Source organism: Chenopodium quinoa, unplaced genomic scaffold (assembly GCF_001683475.1).
Source record: "Chenopodium quinoa cultivar QQ74 unplaced genomic scaffold, ASM168347v1, whole genome shotgun sequence".
Classification (NCBI taxonomy): Eukaryota; Viridiplantae; Streptophyta; class Magnoliopsida; order Caryophyllales; family Amaranthaceae; genus Chenopodium; species Chenopodium quinoa.
Genome location: NW_018744633.1, coordinates 6389478 through 6409464, shown reverse-complemented (window position 1 = coordinate 6409464; position 19987 = coordinate 6389478). Strand labels below are relative to the sequence as shown.

Here is a 19987-nt window from a genome sequence, read left to right as displayed (position 1 = left end):
AAGTGAACTCGTAATAACTTTTTTTACGCAACCCATATTTTATGAGTGATGCTACACATACAATGGTTGTATGTGGGCTACCACATACAATACCATTGTATGTATGCCACGTCAAAAGGGAGTAAAAAAATAAAAGGGAAAAATAGAGGGAAAAAGGTGGGCCCTAAAATATAAACCAATTAAATGCTGCCAACAATGGTTGTATGTGGATGGCCCACATACAACCATTGTATGTGTGTATATAATTTCAAAATATAGTGTTTGTATTAGTACATGTATAAAGACGCAAAATTTTATTTCATGCGAAGTGTAAATGAATTACGAGTATGGCATGACAAATACTCCATAAAACTTATTTTTTACGATCTTCTGTTAATCTTTACTCCATATGTGTTAATTCCCACAAAAAAGTTAAAAGTTGAACAAGATTCTACTGGTAGTAAAATTCATAGCTAGTGCATGCTGTAAATTCCAGACAATGCATAAATACAGTCAAAGAAACGTTAATTCTTTGAGTTTGACCTTAAAATGGTAAATGAAACATCCTCTAGATGACCAAAAAGGTGTCATTATTCTACTAATCTATTTGGGTGTACTTTTATGGTGTCCAAAAGTTACCAAAAAGCGGATCAATTTTATAACCTTCACTATTTACCATTGGAAGTTGGGTTATTTGTGTGGCTGACCACAATTTACTTCCCTCATTTATTGACCTTTCTTTATCTCTTTTTACAGGGGATATCCCTCCTCCAATGACCGTACTAATTTGACTTTGCATGAACATTAGGAGAATTTGAAATGTGATTATTCTTTAATCTTCCTATGTTTTCAAACTTTTCAAGTGATTCGGGTAGTGAATGACTTGAAATGTGGATGCGATTAGAGTTTTGCTATACTCAATACTCCGTACTAACACTCCACTTTGAAAGGAAGGGTAGATAAGATTTGAATAAGGTCAGTTCGTTGTAAGGCAATGACAAATTCAATACTTGTTGTACAAAATAAAACTTCTTCCTTTGCAGCTAAATCCATTAAGTTCATGTTTGCCTTTTTTTGGTCGATTGAGAATCCTAAGCTCTATGAGCAATCGGTAATAAGTCCTTGCAACTGCAACACCTCTTATACAAAAGAAAGCTACGAGCATATATCTCGCTCTAGGGATTAGGTGTCACAATGACCTCTTGTTATGTCGGTTTCAATACCATGAATGTCCGATAATAAACTCAATCAAAAAGGCTAAACTGGTGAGCAATTGAAGTTCGGTAAATAATTTTACTATTATGTATATAACTAATTATTGTCACATAATCTCAAGTGTATCATGTGATAGATACACCCAAATATATAATGGTAAATGAACACTCTTATGCTTATCATGCCGCGTTATTTCATGATACAAATTGCGAATATACTAAGCACAAAGATGAAAGATCAGTGTTAAAATTTTAAATTTGGATCTTGCATCTAGGATGAAGGAGGAATAAGAGACAGTAAAAAAAAGTACAAGGTCAATAAATGCTAGACATGGAAGAGATAGGTGAAGTGATGAGGTAAAGGCATTGCCTGATGTGCATGAACGCCGTACAAACAAGGGTAGAAAGTAAGTGAGAAAGTATGCTATAAATAATTATAAGGTAATCATGATACATGAAAGAAGAGAGAGAACACATACACTATTTATATTTTTAATTTAATTGCTGAAATTGAATTGAAGAAAGGGTTTTTGGTCATTGTGTTATCTCGTGTCAAGTGTCAATTCCATTCCTTTAAACAAATATCAAAATATAGAAATATAATTAATTATTTATGAATAAACATTTCAGTTTGTCTTGTGATGTGTCCATCTTTTTTGTTTTTTGTTTGACCGTTGGGACAAACATTATAAAAGTTCAATGCTTTTTAGTTCACTGGTGGTAGCAGGTGACCTAGGAGTGATTTTTTAAGTCAATAAAGGAGGATATTTATACATAAACAAAAAAAAAACTAATTTGTTTTGTCATTAAAAGTTCTAAATTGATTAGAATTTTGTAGGATTACACTAGTAAGAGTATTTGAAATTGAAACTGCATAACATTAGTTCTTATTCTTTATAATAATACTCATGTTAGGAGACTTCAATTCATAAAACTTATGTTGCATACTTGCATTACAATAAAAATTTTATAACAATGTCTTCTCATTCCAATTAATCGAAAACGATGAAGATATTATATATTTCTCTCTTCTCATGTATCAATCCCGGTTAATTCCTCTCCAAATACATACAACCATCTCGTGGTTTAATTGGATTAGTTGCGGTTCAATAAATTTATCTTGTATGTGAGACCAGTAGACCACTTTAGGGAAGGAGAGTATTAGGAGTTGAGGAGGAAGTTGAAGCAGTAAATCATGTTGTTGAACTCGTCTAAAATGGGGAGACAAATAAAGACTAGGGTTTAGGAGTTTATGGAAGATTACAATGAATGAGATTGGAGTTAGTGGAAATAATTAAGATTGTGAAAATTGAGATTCAACTTTCTTGTTCTTGCAAATAAGCAATCTATATCGATCAATAGTTATGTGTTTAGTAAATATATATCTATTAGTTGTGATTATTTGAGTTGAGATGATCTTAAGGGTCATACATGATGATATAAAGGAATTTTCCCCTTCCTATGATCAGTAATCCATCCTAATATTACGTTAGTAACTAAGCATGTGTACATAGTGTTACATACTTGCATTAGACGCGCAAACAATGCAAGACTTAATCCAACTCCTTATGGCATGGGCTAATGACAACCATATATGCATGTACAACTTGTGTTAGCAAAAATATTGCTTCCTTAACTAATACAACAAGAATACAAGATTATGATTGCAATGGGTGATAATACCTTTAAATATCATATATTTTTCCTCTCATGGTCCCACCTAAATCTACTACGGAATTTATTTTTTTATTTTTTATTATTTTTTTTACCTTTCATCTCATGTTCATTACTTTTCATTAAACTATTAACCCCATAATTTTTCTTTTATAATTTTTTAATACTCCAACCACCCTACTTACCTATTATTTTATTTAAGTCAATTAAATTTCCCAAAACTATGTGCCGATCAAATTGTAATGCTTATTAAAACACAAAGGGAGTAAGGGTATGTTCTCTTCAGCTTAATTTTAGTTCAATTCAATTCAGCTCCAATCAGTTCAGTTCCCAATTTCCTACTTTAATAAACAAACAATTCATTTAAGCTCTATTAAGTTTAGTTCAGCTCCAATCAGTTCAATTTAGCTCAATTCAGTAAATCTGAATAGATCCTAAGTACTTAAAAACTACCAAAAATAAAAAGTGGAGCAAGTATTTAAAAAAGGGGGAGTATATCATATTTTACTATTGATGCACTAGATGCAAGTGCACACAAAAACAACGTGTCAACATTCATAATAAAACTTCAATATCTCAAATAAAGACAATTGAAACATTATAGTGTATACTCAAGATCAAATTGTTGTTTAAGATTAACCAGAGAATATTGCATAATAATAAAAAAAAAAAAAAAAAAAAAAAAACTGCAGTACGTACTTTATAGTAAGATTTAAAATCAAGAATATGCTTTACATTGAGTACATTACCAGTGAATTGTTTCTTGCTAAGCCACCTCAAAAAAAACCTAAACAATCACTAAGTTAAAAAAAAAGGGCAAATAAGTAAATAGAAAGAAAACAAAGTCAGTAAAACTCATCAACAATTAATGAGTGAATAGTAAAAATTGCAAATTCCCAAAGCACAATTAGGCACTGAGATTTAGTGACCTCAGTAATTGTTATAGGGACTTAGGAGAGGTTTATTTGTTCCTATAGCCTTTTACCAACTACTACCTTAGGTTTTTATTGTTTTCTCTGCCCTTTGACTTGATTCTTTTTACTCTGACTTTTTTTTTTTTTTTTTTTTTTTACACTTTTAAACCCCCCCACTTTTCTCTCTTCTTATCATTGTTATAAAGACCCCCTCTTGTGTTTGTGTGTTCCTCAATTAGGGTTTCACTTTCATTCATTCATTCTTATAAACTAGAGAGAGATTCTAGAGAGAGAAACTACATTTTTGAGGGGAATGTTGGCTGGCTCGAGGCTTTATAATCTCATCATCGTCTAGGCCTCGGACCAGGCTTCATTCCCCTCAAATATGATATGAAAACTATATATTATAAATTTTTTATATTGTTTTTCTTGGAGGTTTATTATTCATTATCAAAGGGTTTGGTTGAGGGGTATGTTGTCTGGTTCGAGATCATGGAGGTTGATGAATTTTATTATTTTCTTCTTCTGATTTTTAAGATTTTTGCAAATTATGTATTGGTTGTTTTTCCATATGTAATTAGCATAAAATTAAAAGGAGGAAAATTTATATAAAAGTAAAACCCTACATGATTCTCGGACCAGGCTTCATTCCTCCTAACCTTCTAACTCTTTTGTTTAATTATTTCATTTTTTCAAGATTTAAGGTAAGTTTTTTATGCACTTATTATTCTTGATTAATTCCTCATTTTATATATTTTGTTTGATTAATTAATATATATATATATATATATATATATATATATATATATATATATATATATATATATATATATATATATATATATATATATATATATATATATATATATATATATATATATATATATTACTCATGTTTTTTTGTGGTTGATTTTATGAAGACGGGTTCTTGTACTCAGATCTCAGTTCACACGGTAAATAATTTTGGTATTAATATCAAGTTTTATTTTATTTTATTTTATTTATTTCAGTTATTTATTTATTTTGTAAATTATTTCTGGTTTGGATTTGACATATTTTGATGTATATCAATACAGCTCACAGGAAACAGCTAGCAGTATTTGTACGTAGGTTTTCTCCATATATTTATTTACTTATTTTCTAGGGTATGTAAATATTCGACGTAATTTTGGTAAATGTCATAGTGTTTTAACTGTATATTGATTGACATATATAAATGGAGATTTATTATATTGTCGCATCTTCTTACTATTAATGTCTTGTTACTTGTTATGTTTGAGTATATTCATATAATGACTACTTAGGTATATAACTTGTAAAGTTGTAATCTTATTTGACTCAAATGAAGTAGATTTTCTGTTACCACCAAAAATCCCTCTAATTTTCCATGTTTGGGATTAAGATGTGTTGAATTTAGTGGTTCAATATGTCGACATTTTTTAGGTTGTAAATTGTTTGGTTGATTACAATGTTAATCTTATTTAACAACAATAAAAAGTGTAACGCAATGTGCAACTGACACAGATTAACTTGCCATTGAACGAATCAAATATCAACTAGTTTCAATATATACTTCCAAACACTAGAATTTGCGAGGAATAACTTTTGATATTATCACATCATGCATCAAATACCTAAACATTAAAATAGCTAAATTATACATTCGTTTCTCTATCTTCATTTTCATGAATATGTTTTTAAATGCTATATGTGGAAACCCTATATTAATTTCCATGGGTATCTAGTGTCAAGCCAATAATAAGACTAGAAGACAATGGCAAATACCCCAAACGTAACTGTTGGAATTTAAATGCAAGGACTTTTGTTCGAAAAGTTTGATCATGATGGAGAAAAACCTAGAATTGTTGGTTTTTTTTTAAGGCATTTCAATTCTTGCATCAAATTATTGGTCATGTTTTATTAACCATGCAAACTAAATTTCTTTATAATATCCTTTTAGCTTAGGTCATGCATTTTGTATTATCAATGAGGTAGTTTTGAAATAATAATGGGCTTGGGAGCGGAACATGGTCCATGGCATGACATGACACGGCCTAGTAAGCCTATGTTAATTAATTCGTTCGTGAAATTCTTTTAACATTCTAAGCAATATTCCAAAATTTTATTTTTTCTAGATTGACAAACACATGGCCGCCGACATGGGCTAAACATTGAGCCTAGGTTGGATTGATAATTTAACCTTACACAGTTCATGGCCCATTAGACAACCCCTCATATTGGGTTGACTTATCTCACACACCCAAAATAACTTTGTGTATTCGTTTTCATTCAAAACCGCCACCTTAAATAAAAAAGCATTACATGCAAAACAAATTAACCAGTACTAATTACTCCGTATGTACTAAAAGTGATTAATAATTTGAATCCATGGAGTACGAGTACATAATAATAACATGTCTAGTTATGTACTTATCAACTTATGTGTATGTGTTCAAAGCTAACAGGGCATATAAGGTAAAATTAACCTTGAAAATAGAGGATAACATACTATATACGTACGTGAAGTGACTAAATGCATGAGTAATAAAGTGCACCAATCTAGTACTTGGTAGTGCGTAAGCATAATTATTATTTTAAGCAATACATGTGGAGAGATTGCTAAAATTTCTCATTATGTCTTCTGCCATGGAATGTTGACATTGACATTCTCTACTTTACTGTATTATTTTTAGGAGAGAGAAAATTCATTAATAAATCTAGTTATACAAGTTAGATGTTGACTATTAACAATAATGTACAACCTTCTCTTAGATTTTGTTGTGTTACTAATAATACATTGCATGTTCTAAAAATGTAGAAATGTGACGTAAAGCTTATAGCATAAGATGAATTATGCACATAATAACCATATAATAAAATGAATGAATGAATAGAATGGTGTCACTTTAACTGCAAATAGAGGAAGAAGGAAAGAGAGAAAAATCAGAGATAAAAGGAGAAAGGTATTGATGAAGGTTTTATGAAGTTGCTAAGAATTTCAGTTACTATCCTTGGTAATCTAATCTTAATAGTTTGCTACTGTTCTTTGGTTGCTTCGAGAATATTTTAACAACACTGTACTCTTCTTCTCTAATCACTAATATGTTTTTACTGTTCCTTTTTTTTTTTTTTTTAAATATTTTTGTAGCTTGGGTCATGTTTTCATGTGAAGTGAATAGTGATTGGAAAAAAAAAAAAAAGTTTCATGAGTAGTGATTTATTTACGTAGCTCAATTCTTAGCTAAAGACCTCACACTAAGCAAAAAATAGACTTAGCTTGGTGGAACTAACTTGCATTGTCTCCAACTATTGTAATATAGAGTATGTATTTCCTTATTCAAAACCAAATTTTATCTATCTCGTTACATAACAAAGTATACGAGATTAGAGAATCGTACGTAATTAATATAAATCCTACATTTAATCTGATGATGACTTGACATACTTGCCTGAAATCTTCTCAAATATCATTATGATTATGGATTTAGGGTTAAGAATTTTTTTGGAACTACCCTTTGGGCCTATTCTAATAATTTACTGAACTAAGTTGAATTGAACTGATTGAAGTTGAATAGAGCTAAAATGAATTATTTATGAGAAAAGGAAATTAAGAGCTGAACTGAACTAAAATTAAGTTGAAGAGAACAAGCTATTTGTATCATCGTCAATATATGTACACATATTAGTTAACCTAACTAAAAATTACATTACTAAACGCACACTTTTTCACAAATTAGTTAACCAATCTAATAACATAAGTCAAACCATTACAATAAGCGAGAATTTAAAGCTAAAAAAATTCTCTTATTCTCAAACACAAATAGACAATGAGGCTCATAATAAGCTTTAATTTACGTCACAATATTAGATAATTTACTTTATGATTTGTAACCCTCGAATTCCTTAGCTCAAAGATTCAATCCCGTTAGACCTAGTCAGTGGCGGACCTAGGAATTTCCGACTAGTGGGTCACAATCGATAATCAAGTATGTAAAAAAAAAAAAATTATCGAACAACCAAATAATAGTACTAAAAAATACATCCAAATATTCAAACAGTACAAAATACAACCAAATGTTCATATAATACTACAAAAGACAACTAAATAGTAAATCTCTATCATCTTTATGAAATTGACTCATCTTTCTCCTCTTTCCTGGATCTTGTGGAAGATTAGCAAATTCATGTTCACTTAATCTTTCACCAAACATTGGGGCATTAGGAGAACATTGGCCTTGTTCATTTTGAGGGGAATTTTGAGTTGAATAATTAGATGGAGATGAATGTTGTTCACTTTCTTGAGGTGGAGATATAGTTTGTTCACTTTGTTGAGGTGGAGATATAGTTTGTTCATTTTGTGTTGGATGTGGAATAGAAGTTGAAGTAGGATTCTTTTTAGCAAAGAAGCTAGTAATGTTTTGCATTTCATTTGGAGTGCGTTTTCTCTTCATTCTGAAATTTGAATAAATAATCAACTAAATCAAGCAAAATTCCCCATAAAAATTATTTACAAAGATCATTTTACCAAACAAACCACAATTCACATAATCACATGGTCAAAAAGGTTCAAATTTCATCAAAAAGACAAAAACCCAACAACATTAACAAAAGGTTCAAAGATTACCAAACAAACAACAACAAAATCAACCAAAGTTTAATATAATTAACTAATTAGACTGAATTAAATTGAAGATTAGAATTTTAAACTAAAAATTAGAAATCAACTTACTAGCAAAATGAAAATAGGAGATTAGACTTTAGAAGAAGCGACGAAGCGAAGAGCGGTGAGCACAGAGGACGGAGCACAGAGCAGTGGAGCAGGGCAGCAGGCGAGCAGCAGCCAGCAGGCCAGCAGCACAGCCAGCACTGGAGGCGTGAGCAAGCTAGCGAAGTCGCGAAGAGAACTGTCAAAGTGTCAAACATTTCACAAATTCACAATTCAGAATTTCATATAATGCAAAATTCTCTGAAATTGAGTTGATTATTGAACAATTAGGGATTTAGGGTTCAAATTTAGTATTACTAATTCATAACTAACAAGTAATATCAACAATTAAATAAATAAATAAAAAAAAAGCCAAAAGATGCATCTACTAACCTGAAATTATGCGAAGAGGAAGACGAAGCGAACTAGCGAAGAGGCGAATTGGAGTTGGAGATGATTGATGAAGGATTAAAGGGAAGAGGCGAATTGGCGAAGAGAAGAACTGAAGAAGGCTAGGGCTTGAAATCAATTCGTGATTTGGTCATTTGGGAAAACTGATTTTAGTTTTTTTTTTTTTTTTTTTTTTTTTAATAACTTAAATTTGGGCCTGGTGGGTCAAGTACTTGACCCACCAGGTCTAAGCCCAAGTCCGCCACTGGACCTAGTTGTACTCGTATGAGTCATATTAACTACGAGTGCAAATAGTAATCTTAACATGTCTACTTCTATTACAGAACATTATGATACACATAACAGTTAAAACATTCATTCATCAGATAAACATTAATCATTATCAGAAAAACAAAAAACACCAACACAGACCGAGTGAGTGAGTGAGTGAATGAAAGAGTGATGAGCAGTTGGAGAGAAATAAATGTGCAAAAAACCAACTGACAAATTTAATTAAATTTTGGATACATTGGGAAATGTATACTTAGCTTCTCTCTCTCAATCTCTCTCATCTCTACTCTCTCTCTCTCTCTGTGATGTCTGAACAACTGATCTCTTTCAGTTTCTGAGTGTGTTCAGATGTTTCAGCACAAGTCTTGGGGTGCTTGCTTTTTTTTTTTGGTTTATAAATGAAAATTTAAGGCAGATTTCTGTCTTTTGAGGAGGAGACCATTTTCTATATTTACTATTCTTACCATCTTTTGTTTTATTTTTACCCTTTTTTCTAATATTTTGTAGATACAGTTCCATTTTTTGCAAGTAGAACCAATTTACTACATGCATTTATTCAAATAATTAAATGTCATTTTGAAATACTACCTCCGTTACACATTATTTGCAACGATTTGACATAAAGTAGAGAGGGAAAATGTCTAATCGTTGCAAATAATATGTAACGGAGGTAGTAGAATACTTCGTACTCGTATTAAATAAGGTAAATATATAAATTAGCTAAAATAACTTAAACACCAATGACACAACATGCATGTCTATCTTATCACGCGATGTTCAAATTCTATTAGCTATTTTGTTCCTTTACCTCTTCTAATAGGCGTCACATATTGTAGTTATTTAAAAACGGAAGAGGCAGATAGACTTGTACCAAAAAAAAAAAAAAAAAAAAAAAATGTTTAACTGTTATGCTTTTGGCAGCTGAAGAAGTATAACAGTTGATTTTCTTATATAGAACAAGTATAAAAATCAGTTACAAAAGCTTATGTTGGAGAATCGAGGCATGCCCAATATATCTTCTACAAAAGCAGAAGAAAAGGAAAATCATGACTATGTTCAACCATAATTATGTGCCATACATGTTTATTCCATATCATTCATTTTAAAATTGTCAATTAACATATTTTTTATACTCTGTGGTCTGTATTTTTAAAGATAAGTTAATTATATACGTAACAAAAAGTATAGTCGCGAACTCTTAGTATTGTACTATATATGAGCATAACAGGTAGAATAATCAAAACTAATTTCTCTAATTATGTAATTGGCTAGAAAAATGTCTATTATTTTCAGAGCTCGTATTTTCGATAATAATAGAGTAATAAGAGATTAATAAATGTATCTAAGGTGGTTATTTTTTTATTTTATTTTACAAAATCTGAGTTCCGAGATGATTATATGAGCATAAAATATAGAGTAAGATATAAGGTGAATAAAGAGTAGTCAAAATTTTTAAATACTAGTAATTGCATTCAAACAGCTAATAATTACAATTGTGAACTTACAATGTATTATCTTAAGGATGTGACATTCACCAAAATAAATCCTCAACTTACCTAGGCAAAGAAGTCATGATTATGCTCACTAGATGAAACTTGCTAAATTTAGCTAATTAGTGATGTAAAAAAATTATATTTAGAAAATAGAAATATACAAAGAAAGAGAGACAAAAAAAAAGATAGCAGGATTGTTGGATATAACTTGAGGCATACGAATAGATATGTAATGTGTTGGGTTTTGTCTGGTTAGTAGCCTTTGTAAGCCTATGATCACTCAATCCATCAAATCCCTTTAAATTGCTCACTACGAGTATGAATTACATCTATTGTCTAATGTTTAAAACAATGTCTCTTTACAAAAATTATTACAAGTAAATATTTTGCTCTCTTTTTAATACAATTGATTTTTGGGTTGGATTTGAGAAATACATCTAAATAAATAAACAATACATGAATAAAGTACACGAAAAGCAATATTAAATATAGAGAAAAATAACAATAGACTATATTTATAGTAGGAGTCTAGGGCACTAGCAAATTACTCCTCTTTGGAAATTCCCCCCCAAGTACGTCAAGTTTGTGAATTTTGTTCTTTTTCCCTCAAGCTACATGTAAATTCCAAGTCTAGTCTATCTATCTATCTATCTATCTATCTATCTATCTATCTATCTATCTATCGGAGATATTAAAGATTTGTTCTCTTCAGCTTGATTTCAGTTCAGTTCAATTCCTAATTTCCTTCTCACATAAACAATTCAGTTAAGTTCAGTAAATCAGAACAGGCCCTAAGACCTATAAGCTCGTTACACACGACTATAAGAGGAAAAGGGCCGGAAAAGGGGATGAACTCCCTAACACACTAGCCACGGTTCAAAAATGAGATTTCATGGCTAAAATTCGTCATTCTTATGTGAAGTATATGCTTATTTCATAGATGATCCGATCAACTACTTAAGTCTATTTTGTACACGTGACAGTTAGTATGTACTATCTCCTTACGTGTATTAGTATAATTATAAGCTTAAAGAACATTTAACAAATGATATTTTCATACAAGTAGTTTATTTTATACTCCTTTTTAATCACTAAACAAGCATGAATGTCCTAAACTACGAGAGCTGTCAACAGCAAGCTAAGGTAGCTACTGTAGTAAAATGTGTGTTTTAAATCGAAAAAGATGCGATTAGTGAAAAGTACCCCCAAAATTCAAAAGAGTTATTTGTCTAAATGTGCTCGTAATCCAATAAAGCTGACAAATTGAGTGATTAGATGGCAAAAAAAAGGGTGAAATTTATTATAATACGTTCAAAATCTTGAGTCAAATTTGGTTTGATAGAATCAATTGATGAATAAAAACTTAATACTCGTATATCGTCGTCCTCTTGTGACCATTTGTTTCTGCGACAACTCGTGCGAGCATTGGTCTGGTCTAGGCATGTCTGTCTTCAGTCTTCACGGTTCATTGAGGTTACAAATCCAGCTATGTTGCACTGAAATCGATATACATACTGTATATCAATGTACTCCGTCTGTCCCAAATTAGCTAGCACATTTGGTATTATAAAGTCAAGCTTAAACTTAGATTGTAGATCGGTATAATATAACTAATTAAGGATCTACTTTTAAGATATACGAATAACATTAAACAATGTTCAATGTTGCAGTTATTTTGGGATAAAATGATAGAGTACAAAAGCGATTATTTTAAAGAGACAATCTTTGATAATATATATGTGGCCATTGGCCAAGTAAATATATATTTTTTAAGTGACAATCTTTGTTTCAATATGAATTTTAGTAATATCAAGTATTCGTAAATTTTACTCTATAATATAAAGTAAAATACAAATACACAAGAGTATTAATGACCAAAGGTGCGTGAAAATGACAAGATTCATAAGATGGATGAAGAAGAAAGTTATGTTTATTATTCCGTACTCCATACATTATTAGGAAAAAAAAAATAAAGCTTTAATTTTGTAATTAATTTTAATCATTTGTAAGGATGCATGAATAAATTAATAACATAATCACTTGCGTCAATTTTCTTTCAAGTTCACTAATGTTGATCTTTTATTCTTTTCACTTTGTAAAGGCAAGAGCAATGCTCGATCCATCAGTCCATCACACCCGATTTTAATGAAATGAAAAATCTACTACGTATCTCATAAAAATTGAATCACAAAGGTAAACATATGTTTAATGTTTTCCAAATTTCCATCTTACCGAAATTGCTCTATACGGTAACTTAAATGAGACAAAGGAGTATTGGTGAAGACTAAGCGAAAAAATATGGAAAATGAGACAAATGTTGGGAAAATAGGGAAAATTACAGCAAAATGAGATAATTCATTCGGTTACATTTGAGGATACATGTCTTTACAATCTGCAAACCATTCTAAAGATTAATAATCTACGTAAATCACATGCTTTACACAATTAGAACTATCTACTTAAATCTCAATCTATACGTCGTGGTTAATCTTCAAACACACCAAAATCTCTAATTCTCTATATCCATTTGAGGCAAAACTGTACCTTTGTATACTTTCATATGTACTTGACTATCAACACGGGAGATTTCGTCGACTAGCAAGTTTGGATGTGCACCAAGGCCAAGTGAAAAGAGCACAAGGATGGGTAATTGAACCAAAAAAAAAGAGTGAGAAAGAAGATGACGAACTCCACTCTTCTTTCCTGACTCCCTAATGACTGAATGTTTGCACTAAGCAGGAAAATTAGCGCTAATAAAGAGATATGAGAAAGGGAAACAAAAAAAGAACGACCAACTTTTCACTATGAAAGGCGAAGAGCTATCTGCTCAATTAGAACTCTTTTCTGAGAGGAGTTAATAATGCCTTTACACTCAGCGTCCAACAAAACATCTGACATCACTGCAGCTGCATGGGCATTAGGTTCTTCAGACGACTTCCTCAACATAAACACCTACAAATGAAAATTATCGGAATGTTAGAGGCTTTCTCAATTTTTGAACTTTTCCCTGTTTTATCATGTGTAAGTATGAACTTGTAAAGGTTTATGACCTTTCCTTCTCAAAGTTCATCGCAGAAAAGTAAAGGCATACAATCTTGAACACCATAGGAGACCAATATCTTGCCATCAATAAGTTGATAAAATTATTTGCATTATGCAAGATTGCAAGTTGTATAATACTAGCACATGTCTCCAACAAAGCAAAGTTGTATAAAGTTCCTAGACACTAAAGCACAACTAAAAAGGGTTCATACTAATGATATAAGTATTCTGATTTGACTAATGATACTATTATATCCAGTCTAAGAAGGCCGGTAACAATCAATCATTTAAGTTAAAAACAATGTAAAGGGGAAGCAAAAGGAATACAAGGAAATGCCAGCTTAAAAAGGTAAGCTCTTCAATAAATTAACAACAGTGGAAGAGAAGCAAACATGCAAGGATAAAGTCCATGTAAAAGATGATCGATAATAATGCAACTTGGAGAAGTAAGAAAAAGAATATGTTAGATTCAAAGCTAATAATAATGGAGGAGATAGATAGCATAAAAACTTGTAGCAATGGAAAATAATGTAGCATCTAAAGGAAGACAAACAATTTTTAACATTAATCAGGGATGAAATTATGGACTGGGAAGACAATAGCATTGTCTGGTTAATATGCATCAGCCTAAATAATGTCAAGGTATCACTAAGATCTCTGGGAAGACAACAGCCTAAGATCCCTGGTTGAGAATTGAGATGTATCAACTTAAAGCAGTCAAGGTGTCACTGAGTCAAATGTCCATTTCAGCCAAAATAACAAGGCAAAAAGAGGGAGCGAGGTAGAGTGAATAAAACTTCTATATGTCACAGCATACCTGCTTATGGTGTGATATTTCTAGATAGCCAGGCTGTAGGATAAATGGTTCCCCATCTATTTGAACTGGGAAAGCGCTGGAAATATGTATTCTTATGATGCTACCCTGGGCCAACCTCCTGGCTTGAGAAAGACCAACCTGCAAAGAAGGATAAGGCAATAAAAAAAAAAATTAATACACAACCTGTATTCAAATCACATGGGAAGCAAAATAGAGTGAACTGGGTTCAAGTCATCTTGGCAAAATTATATACTGACACAAACCCATCTCTCCTCACCCTCATACTTTGGGCACAATAAATGTATTTCAATTATCTCAGCTTATCTTTTATTTATTTATTTATGAAACATCTCTAAGCATATCTCTAAGAATGTTTCTTCATACTAAAAATAATTTTGGCTTTTCTAAATGAATTTGAGACTAAAATTCTTTTATTTATTTATTAAAAAAAACCCGAAAAAAGGCCAACAAGTTCCTTTAATTCTTTTGTTTAAGAGGAGAGCAAGAGCTTAAGATTGACACAGCAGCAAACATAGCAAACTTGTTCTTTTTTTGCTTTATCCAGATTTATCTATAGGAATTTTCAATTGACCAGGGATTTTATTTACCTGCAACTTTCCAAGGTGCCATGCTCCAGAGACGCAAACAACCTCTAGCATCTTATCATGCAATGATTGACAGGTGAAATGATCATCATGCTCACAGTCATTTTGCCAAAGATCTACTCCACCCATGTAGCTACTGATATTGAGAACGATCAAACCTTCAGCATCCTGATAAGATTAGGTGGTTGCATCACAATTCAGACAAAAATATCCATTAAAAATTTTGCAAGGAAAATAAGACAACTGCACTACCAACACTAAAGTACAATATGCCCCATACACGTTTATATGTCACCACATACCTTAGGAATCGGGATATCCTTCCCATCTACTTCAAGCCAAACTTGCCATGGTAAGTCTGCACAAGCCCTATCCATCATATCCCTGGCGCCTTCCTTGGCATACCGCAATTTGTTCACAAACTGCAAAAAAGATGAGCTAATCATTTAGCAGGGATAAGATAATGCATATAAAAGCAAAATTGTCAAGCAGGATGAACCAATGGAGGTAATACACAGTTTAACAGTACACCAGAAGACCACCTTCACAATTAACAAAGACCGGCTACACACATGATGAGCAAAAATCGCAAAAAAGTTCGAGAAATTGGGAAAAGTAAGCTACCTGACTATAGTATTTCTCAGGGTTTTCCTCCCGGTTCACGTGAAATTCATAAGCAACTTTGGCATCACATCCAATACCTAAAAAATTACAAGCAATAAATTAGAGTTCAAAACAACAGCTAAAGAACAACCACAGAAAGCAATGAACAATCCGCATACCTAGATAGTTCATCATATATTTTGAGCGCATATTATCTGAATCATTGTTCAAGTTTTCTTCTTTAATATCAACTTTCCAGCGGTCCACCATTGTAACAGCTGCATGATTAACTTCATGTAAAATGTTGCCTAAGCCAGGTCCCTCAATTTTAGAGAAACCCCCTCCCCATTGTAGAACTCTTGCAAGATCATTTCCTGTGCCCAACGGAAGAATGGAAACAGGCGGAGGTGACTCAAAGCTAAATTTCTCAATTGCATCAAGAATCCATGCAACAGTACCATCTCCACCACATACTAATACTCTAAAATTTGGCACATTGCTAAACAGCTTCAAACCAGCCTCAGGACCCTGGGAAGAATTCAATTCAAACACCTGCCACGAAAATGAATGTAAGCTGATGAGCCATATTAAACGAACATGAATTGGTCCATGAGATGATGAGAATATATAGTCAATTACAACTTTTGCAACAATTTTTCACCTAAGCATCACTTTTGCTTCCCTCCAATTCCTTTTTCTCTATCTTGTCATTAGTCCGTCAAACCATAAAAGTAATAAAATAATGACAACAATCATTCTGAGAACAAACGTGCTTATGCAAGTGAGGAAGATAACTGATGCCATATTGCTAAAAAAATCTATTAATTACCTGTGCAGGATTTAAGAGCATGTTCAGTCTCCTCCTGAGAGAAGGCCCATTCTGAGCACCACTTCTGGTATTTATAAAAACTAAAATAGGTATAACATCATTTGGCAAGTCCACTAGCTTGTACTTCTTGGTTTGTCCGTATGTTAATGTTCCGCCCTTCTTCTTGATTAATCCAACATTACTTCCTTTTGAGCCATATGATTTGCCATTTTTTGACAAAAAGTCCAGATTTTTCTCACTGTAGCATTTCTTCAAAGTAGCTATACAATTAAGCATATAACGCAGTGGAGAATCAGCAGTTGGCACATCCTCGAACTTGCCACTAATAGAGCGACTTGTTCCATTTTTGTTCCGATTGCGCCTTCGCCGCATTTCTCCACGAACAGTAGATGCTATCATTTCTTCTCTTATCGAGCTTAAGCTTCTCACCGATCTTACATCAATTCCTTTCACACACAAAGGAGAGAGAATGATATCTCTATGAGGACCTAAATCACAGACATCCCCTGATTCTTTTGACATCTTGGCATGACAAGCGACATGTATGAGACGCTGACACCACATGCAATGCCATGTAGGAGAAGCATCAATCAAAGGAACACCACAAGGTTCATCACAGTAAAAGCAAAATGCAGAAGTTTCAGGATTATCATCCATCTTGAACCATCTTTCTGACCAATGATGTTGCACGTGGCTCTGACCAGCTTGAGCAAAACATTTACAATCTTTTGTGGCAAACTGAGAGCAATAGAAATGAGCAGCTACACCACAAACAGCACAACGATGAACAGGAGTGTGAAACACTGTCTTTGTACCTAAGTTTTGAGAGAATGACAGAGAAGTAAGGCAAACAGAGCATGTGGATAGCTGTTCACCACAACCATAATCTTCAGCCCATGTATGATGTGATACTGGAACATTCAGCTTTTTCCATGCTTTTTGCTTTGCTCTAGCAGCAGCTTTCACCCAATTTAAAGATGTTCTTTTCTGCCACTTAAGGAGGGCGAACAGAACAGCCAAGAGTCCAAATAATCCAGTAACCAACCATCCCAATACAACAGGGCCAAAAGCATCTGAAATAGCCAATAGCCTTGAGATTGAGAAACTTAAGTCAAACATTGTGTGCTGAACTTGCAAACATCAGCCTTCACTTAGAATATGTATGTACAAATATCTCACATGACAGTTGATCAACAATACCTGATGAGAACAAATTCATAGATAAAATTAAGAAGCATAATTGTGTAAAAAAAAACTAGCAACGGGAATTGAAGAAACACTAAATGATACAATCATAACAATCAAACTATCATCATTAGAGAAAAACCTTAACAATGTAAGCCAACGTTGCAATGTTTTATTTTCAAAATGACAAAAAGATCGATGTACCGGGGCAAAAAACTAACTCCAATATATAAGTGAAAGAAGTTGCCACAATAAAAGAGACTAAAAAAAATCATGATCCCTCCTAAATTGCTAGCATAAAAATTAAAGAGATAGAACCAACAATATGGGCATGGTTTATGATTCCTATTACACCATACTAAATTTTTTGGTCAAAATTAAGAAGTCAGGGCTAGCACTATAGTTTCAACCTGAACAGTGAGAATAATGTCATCTAACAATCTCATAATTCATACCCAAACAGCACAGCTCACATCTAAAGGTCTATGAACAACCCACGTTTGACATTTAGGATTCAGAAGTTGATCATTTGTCAGAGATCCCTAGAGGATCATACTTCAAACACTGCCTTTGAAACACAAACAAAAAGTATGAAGTAGGAACAAAGAACCCAAAGTGTATAAATTATCTAACATCTTTCTGATGTCAACCGCATAAACTTGGTGCTCTAAATTGCCCAAAACATATCAAGGCCTCAAAGGTCTAAACCGAACATTCTCTAAGCAACAGTAAGGAAAACATCGTCTGTCTGATCACCTTCTCTCCCCCTCCCCCACCGGTCACTATACAAGAGCTTAATCAGATTGGTGTAGGGTGATTGTATACAATGGAAAAATTTCAAAGGGTTTGAACTCTGAATGAACATTTTCTACGCAACAGCAAGGAAAACATCGTCTGTCTGATCACCTAAGTACCCCCCCCCTCCCGGTTCACTAAGATGAACTTAATCAGATTGGTTTAGGGAGATAGTATACTATGGCAAATTTTTGAACATATATCACTTCACCACAACCTAATAAAAGCCCTAATTGAGAATTCAGGTTCACAACTAGCTTACGATTAATTGGCCAAAAATTTATCATTTACTTTTTTTTTTTGCACATATTTATCATTTACTGACTAACACCTTAATTCACATTCCCAAACTTCATAATTCATCAAATTGCAGATCAGCTAACAATGCAAATTCAACAGCTAATAACTAATCTCACACCAAATAGCTGCAAATTCCTAATATTTCCAAAGTTTTCATTAAAATGAATCCCTACATCTTTCTAACCTAATTTAGCAATTTATCTAGCAATTACAAATTTACAACTACAATAACAATACATTCACTTCCTCCAAAAACAACTCAAACAAAATTTATTCGCTCGATCAATTTATCAAAGCTAGGGTTTAACCTAATAAAGCAATTTCCACCAAAATTGCAAAATCAACAATTTCTTTTCCTCAAAAAAAAAAAAAAAAAAAAAAAAAAAAAAAAAAAAAAAAATCACATCGAAATTACAAAAGCTATATGAAAAAATCAAAAAAATTGTGACTGATTCGAAAATTGAAAATAAATTCCAAGATTATTCAAGCAGATCTAGAAAAATACAACAGATCAAAGCTACTTTAAAAAAAAAAAATTAAAAAAAATAAAAAGAAAAGAATCGAAAGCCGGAATAAAAGGAAGACGAACCTGGCGACGTTACGTGAGAGGAGAGAGAAAGTGAAGAGAAGAAAATTAGCAAGATTTTTTTGAATTGGCGGTAAAAATAGTGTAATTATAATTAAATTCCTAATTAAATTAAATAAACTAAATTATTAAGAGAACTTTGTCAAAAGAAAACGAAAGTGGGTTTTATTTATTTTTGTTTGTTTATTTATAATGTTGTGAGATTCAGATACTTGATAGAGAAGAAATATGAGAAAGAGACTAGGGACGGTGAGATTAGGGAGACAAGGGTATTTGTTAATACGCAATTAACACGGCTTTTTGTTTGTGACTTTTTATAAATGAAAATTGTATTTGCCTCTAACAACACGTTTTATAAGGTACAAGTCTCTCAATTAGTCTTAAATAGATGTAACAACACAGTCCAAAAGCCCAATTACACATAACCCAATAAAGAAAAGCCCTAAAACTAAAAACATGATAAGTGCAATACACCCACCCACACCCAATAAATATAACGTCACTTCCAAACTCAAAACTCTTCTTCTTCTATGTGATTTTCTCTCTCCTCTTTTTCACTTTCTCT

At 32.3% G+C, this 19987-nt stretch overlaps 1 protein-coding gene across 2 annotated transcripts; it reads right to left on the bottom strand.

The window, feature by feature from the left end:
• Positions 1-12959: 12959 nt before the first annotated feature.
• On the bottom strand, positions 12960-19491 carry LOC110701328 (diacylglycerol kinase 2-like). Of its 2 annotated transcripts, XM_021878968.1 has the most exons (8): positions 19426-19491; positions 16557-17756; positions 15907-16279; positions 15749-15825; positions 15427-15546; positions 15128-15292; positions 14520-14657; positions 13463-13612 (listed from the first exon to the last, which is right to left on the bottom strand). In XM_021878968.1, the coding sequence occupies exons 2-8, from the start codon at positions 17673-17675 to the stop codon at positions 13463-13465; spliced, it is 2142 nt and encodes a 713-aa protein (XP_021734660.1). In that variant the 5' UTR covers positions 17676-17756; positions 19426-19491. The 2 variants fall into 2 exon arrangements, with proteins under 2 accessions (XP_021734661.1, XP_021734660.1); XM_021878969.1 differs by lacking the exon at positions 19426-19491 and having other exon boundaries at positions 12960-13612; positions 16557-17675.
• Positions 19492-19987: the final 496 nt, after the last annotated feature.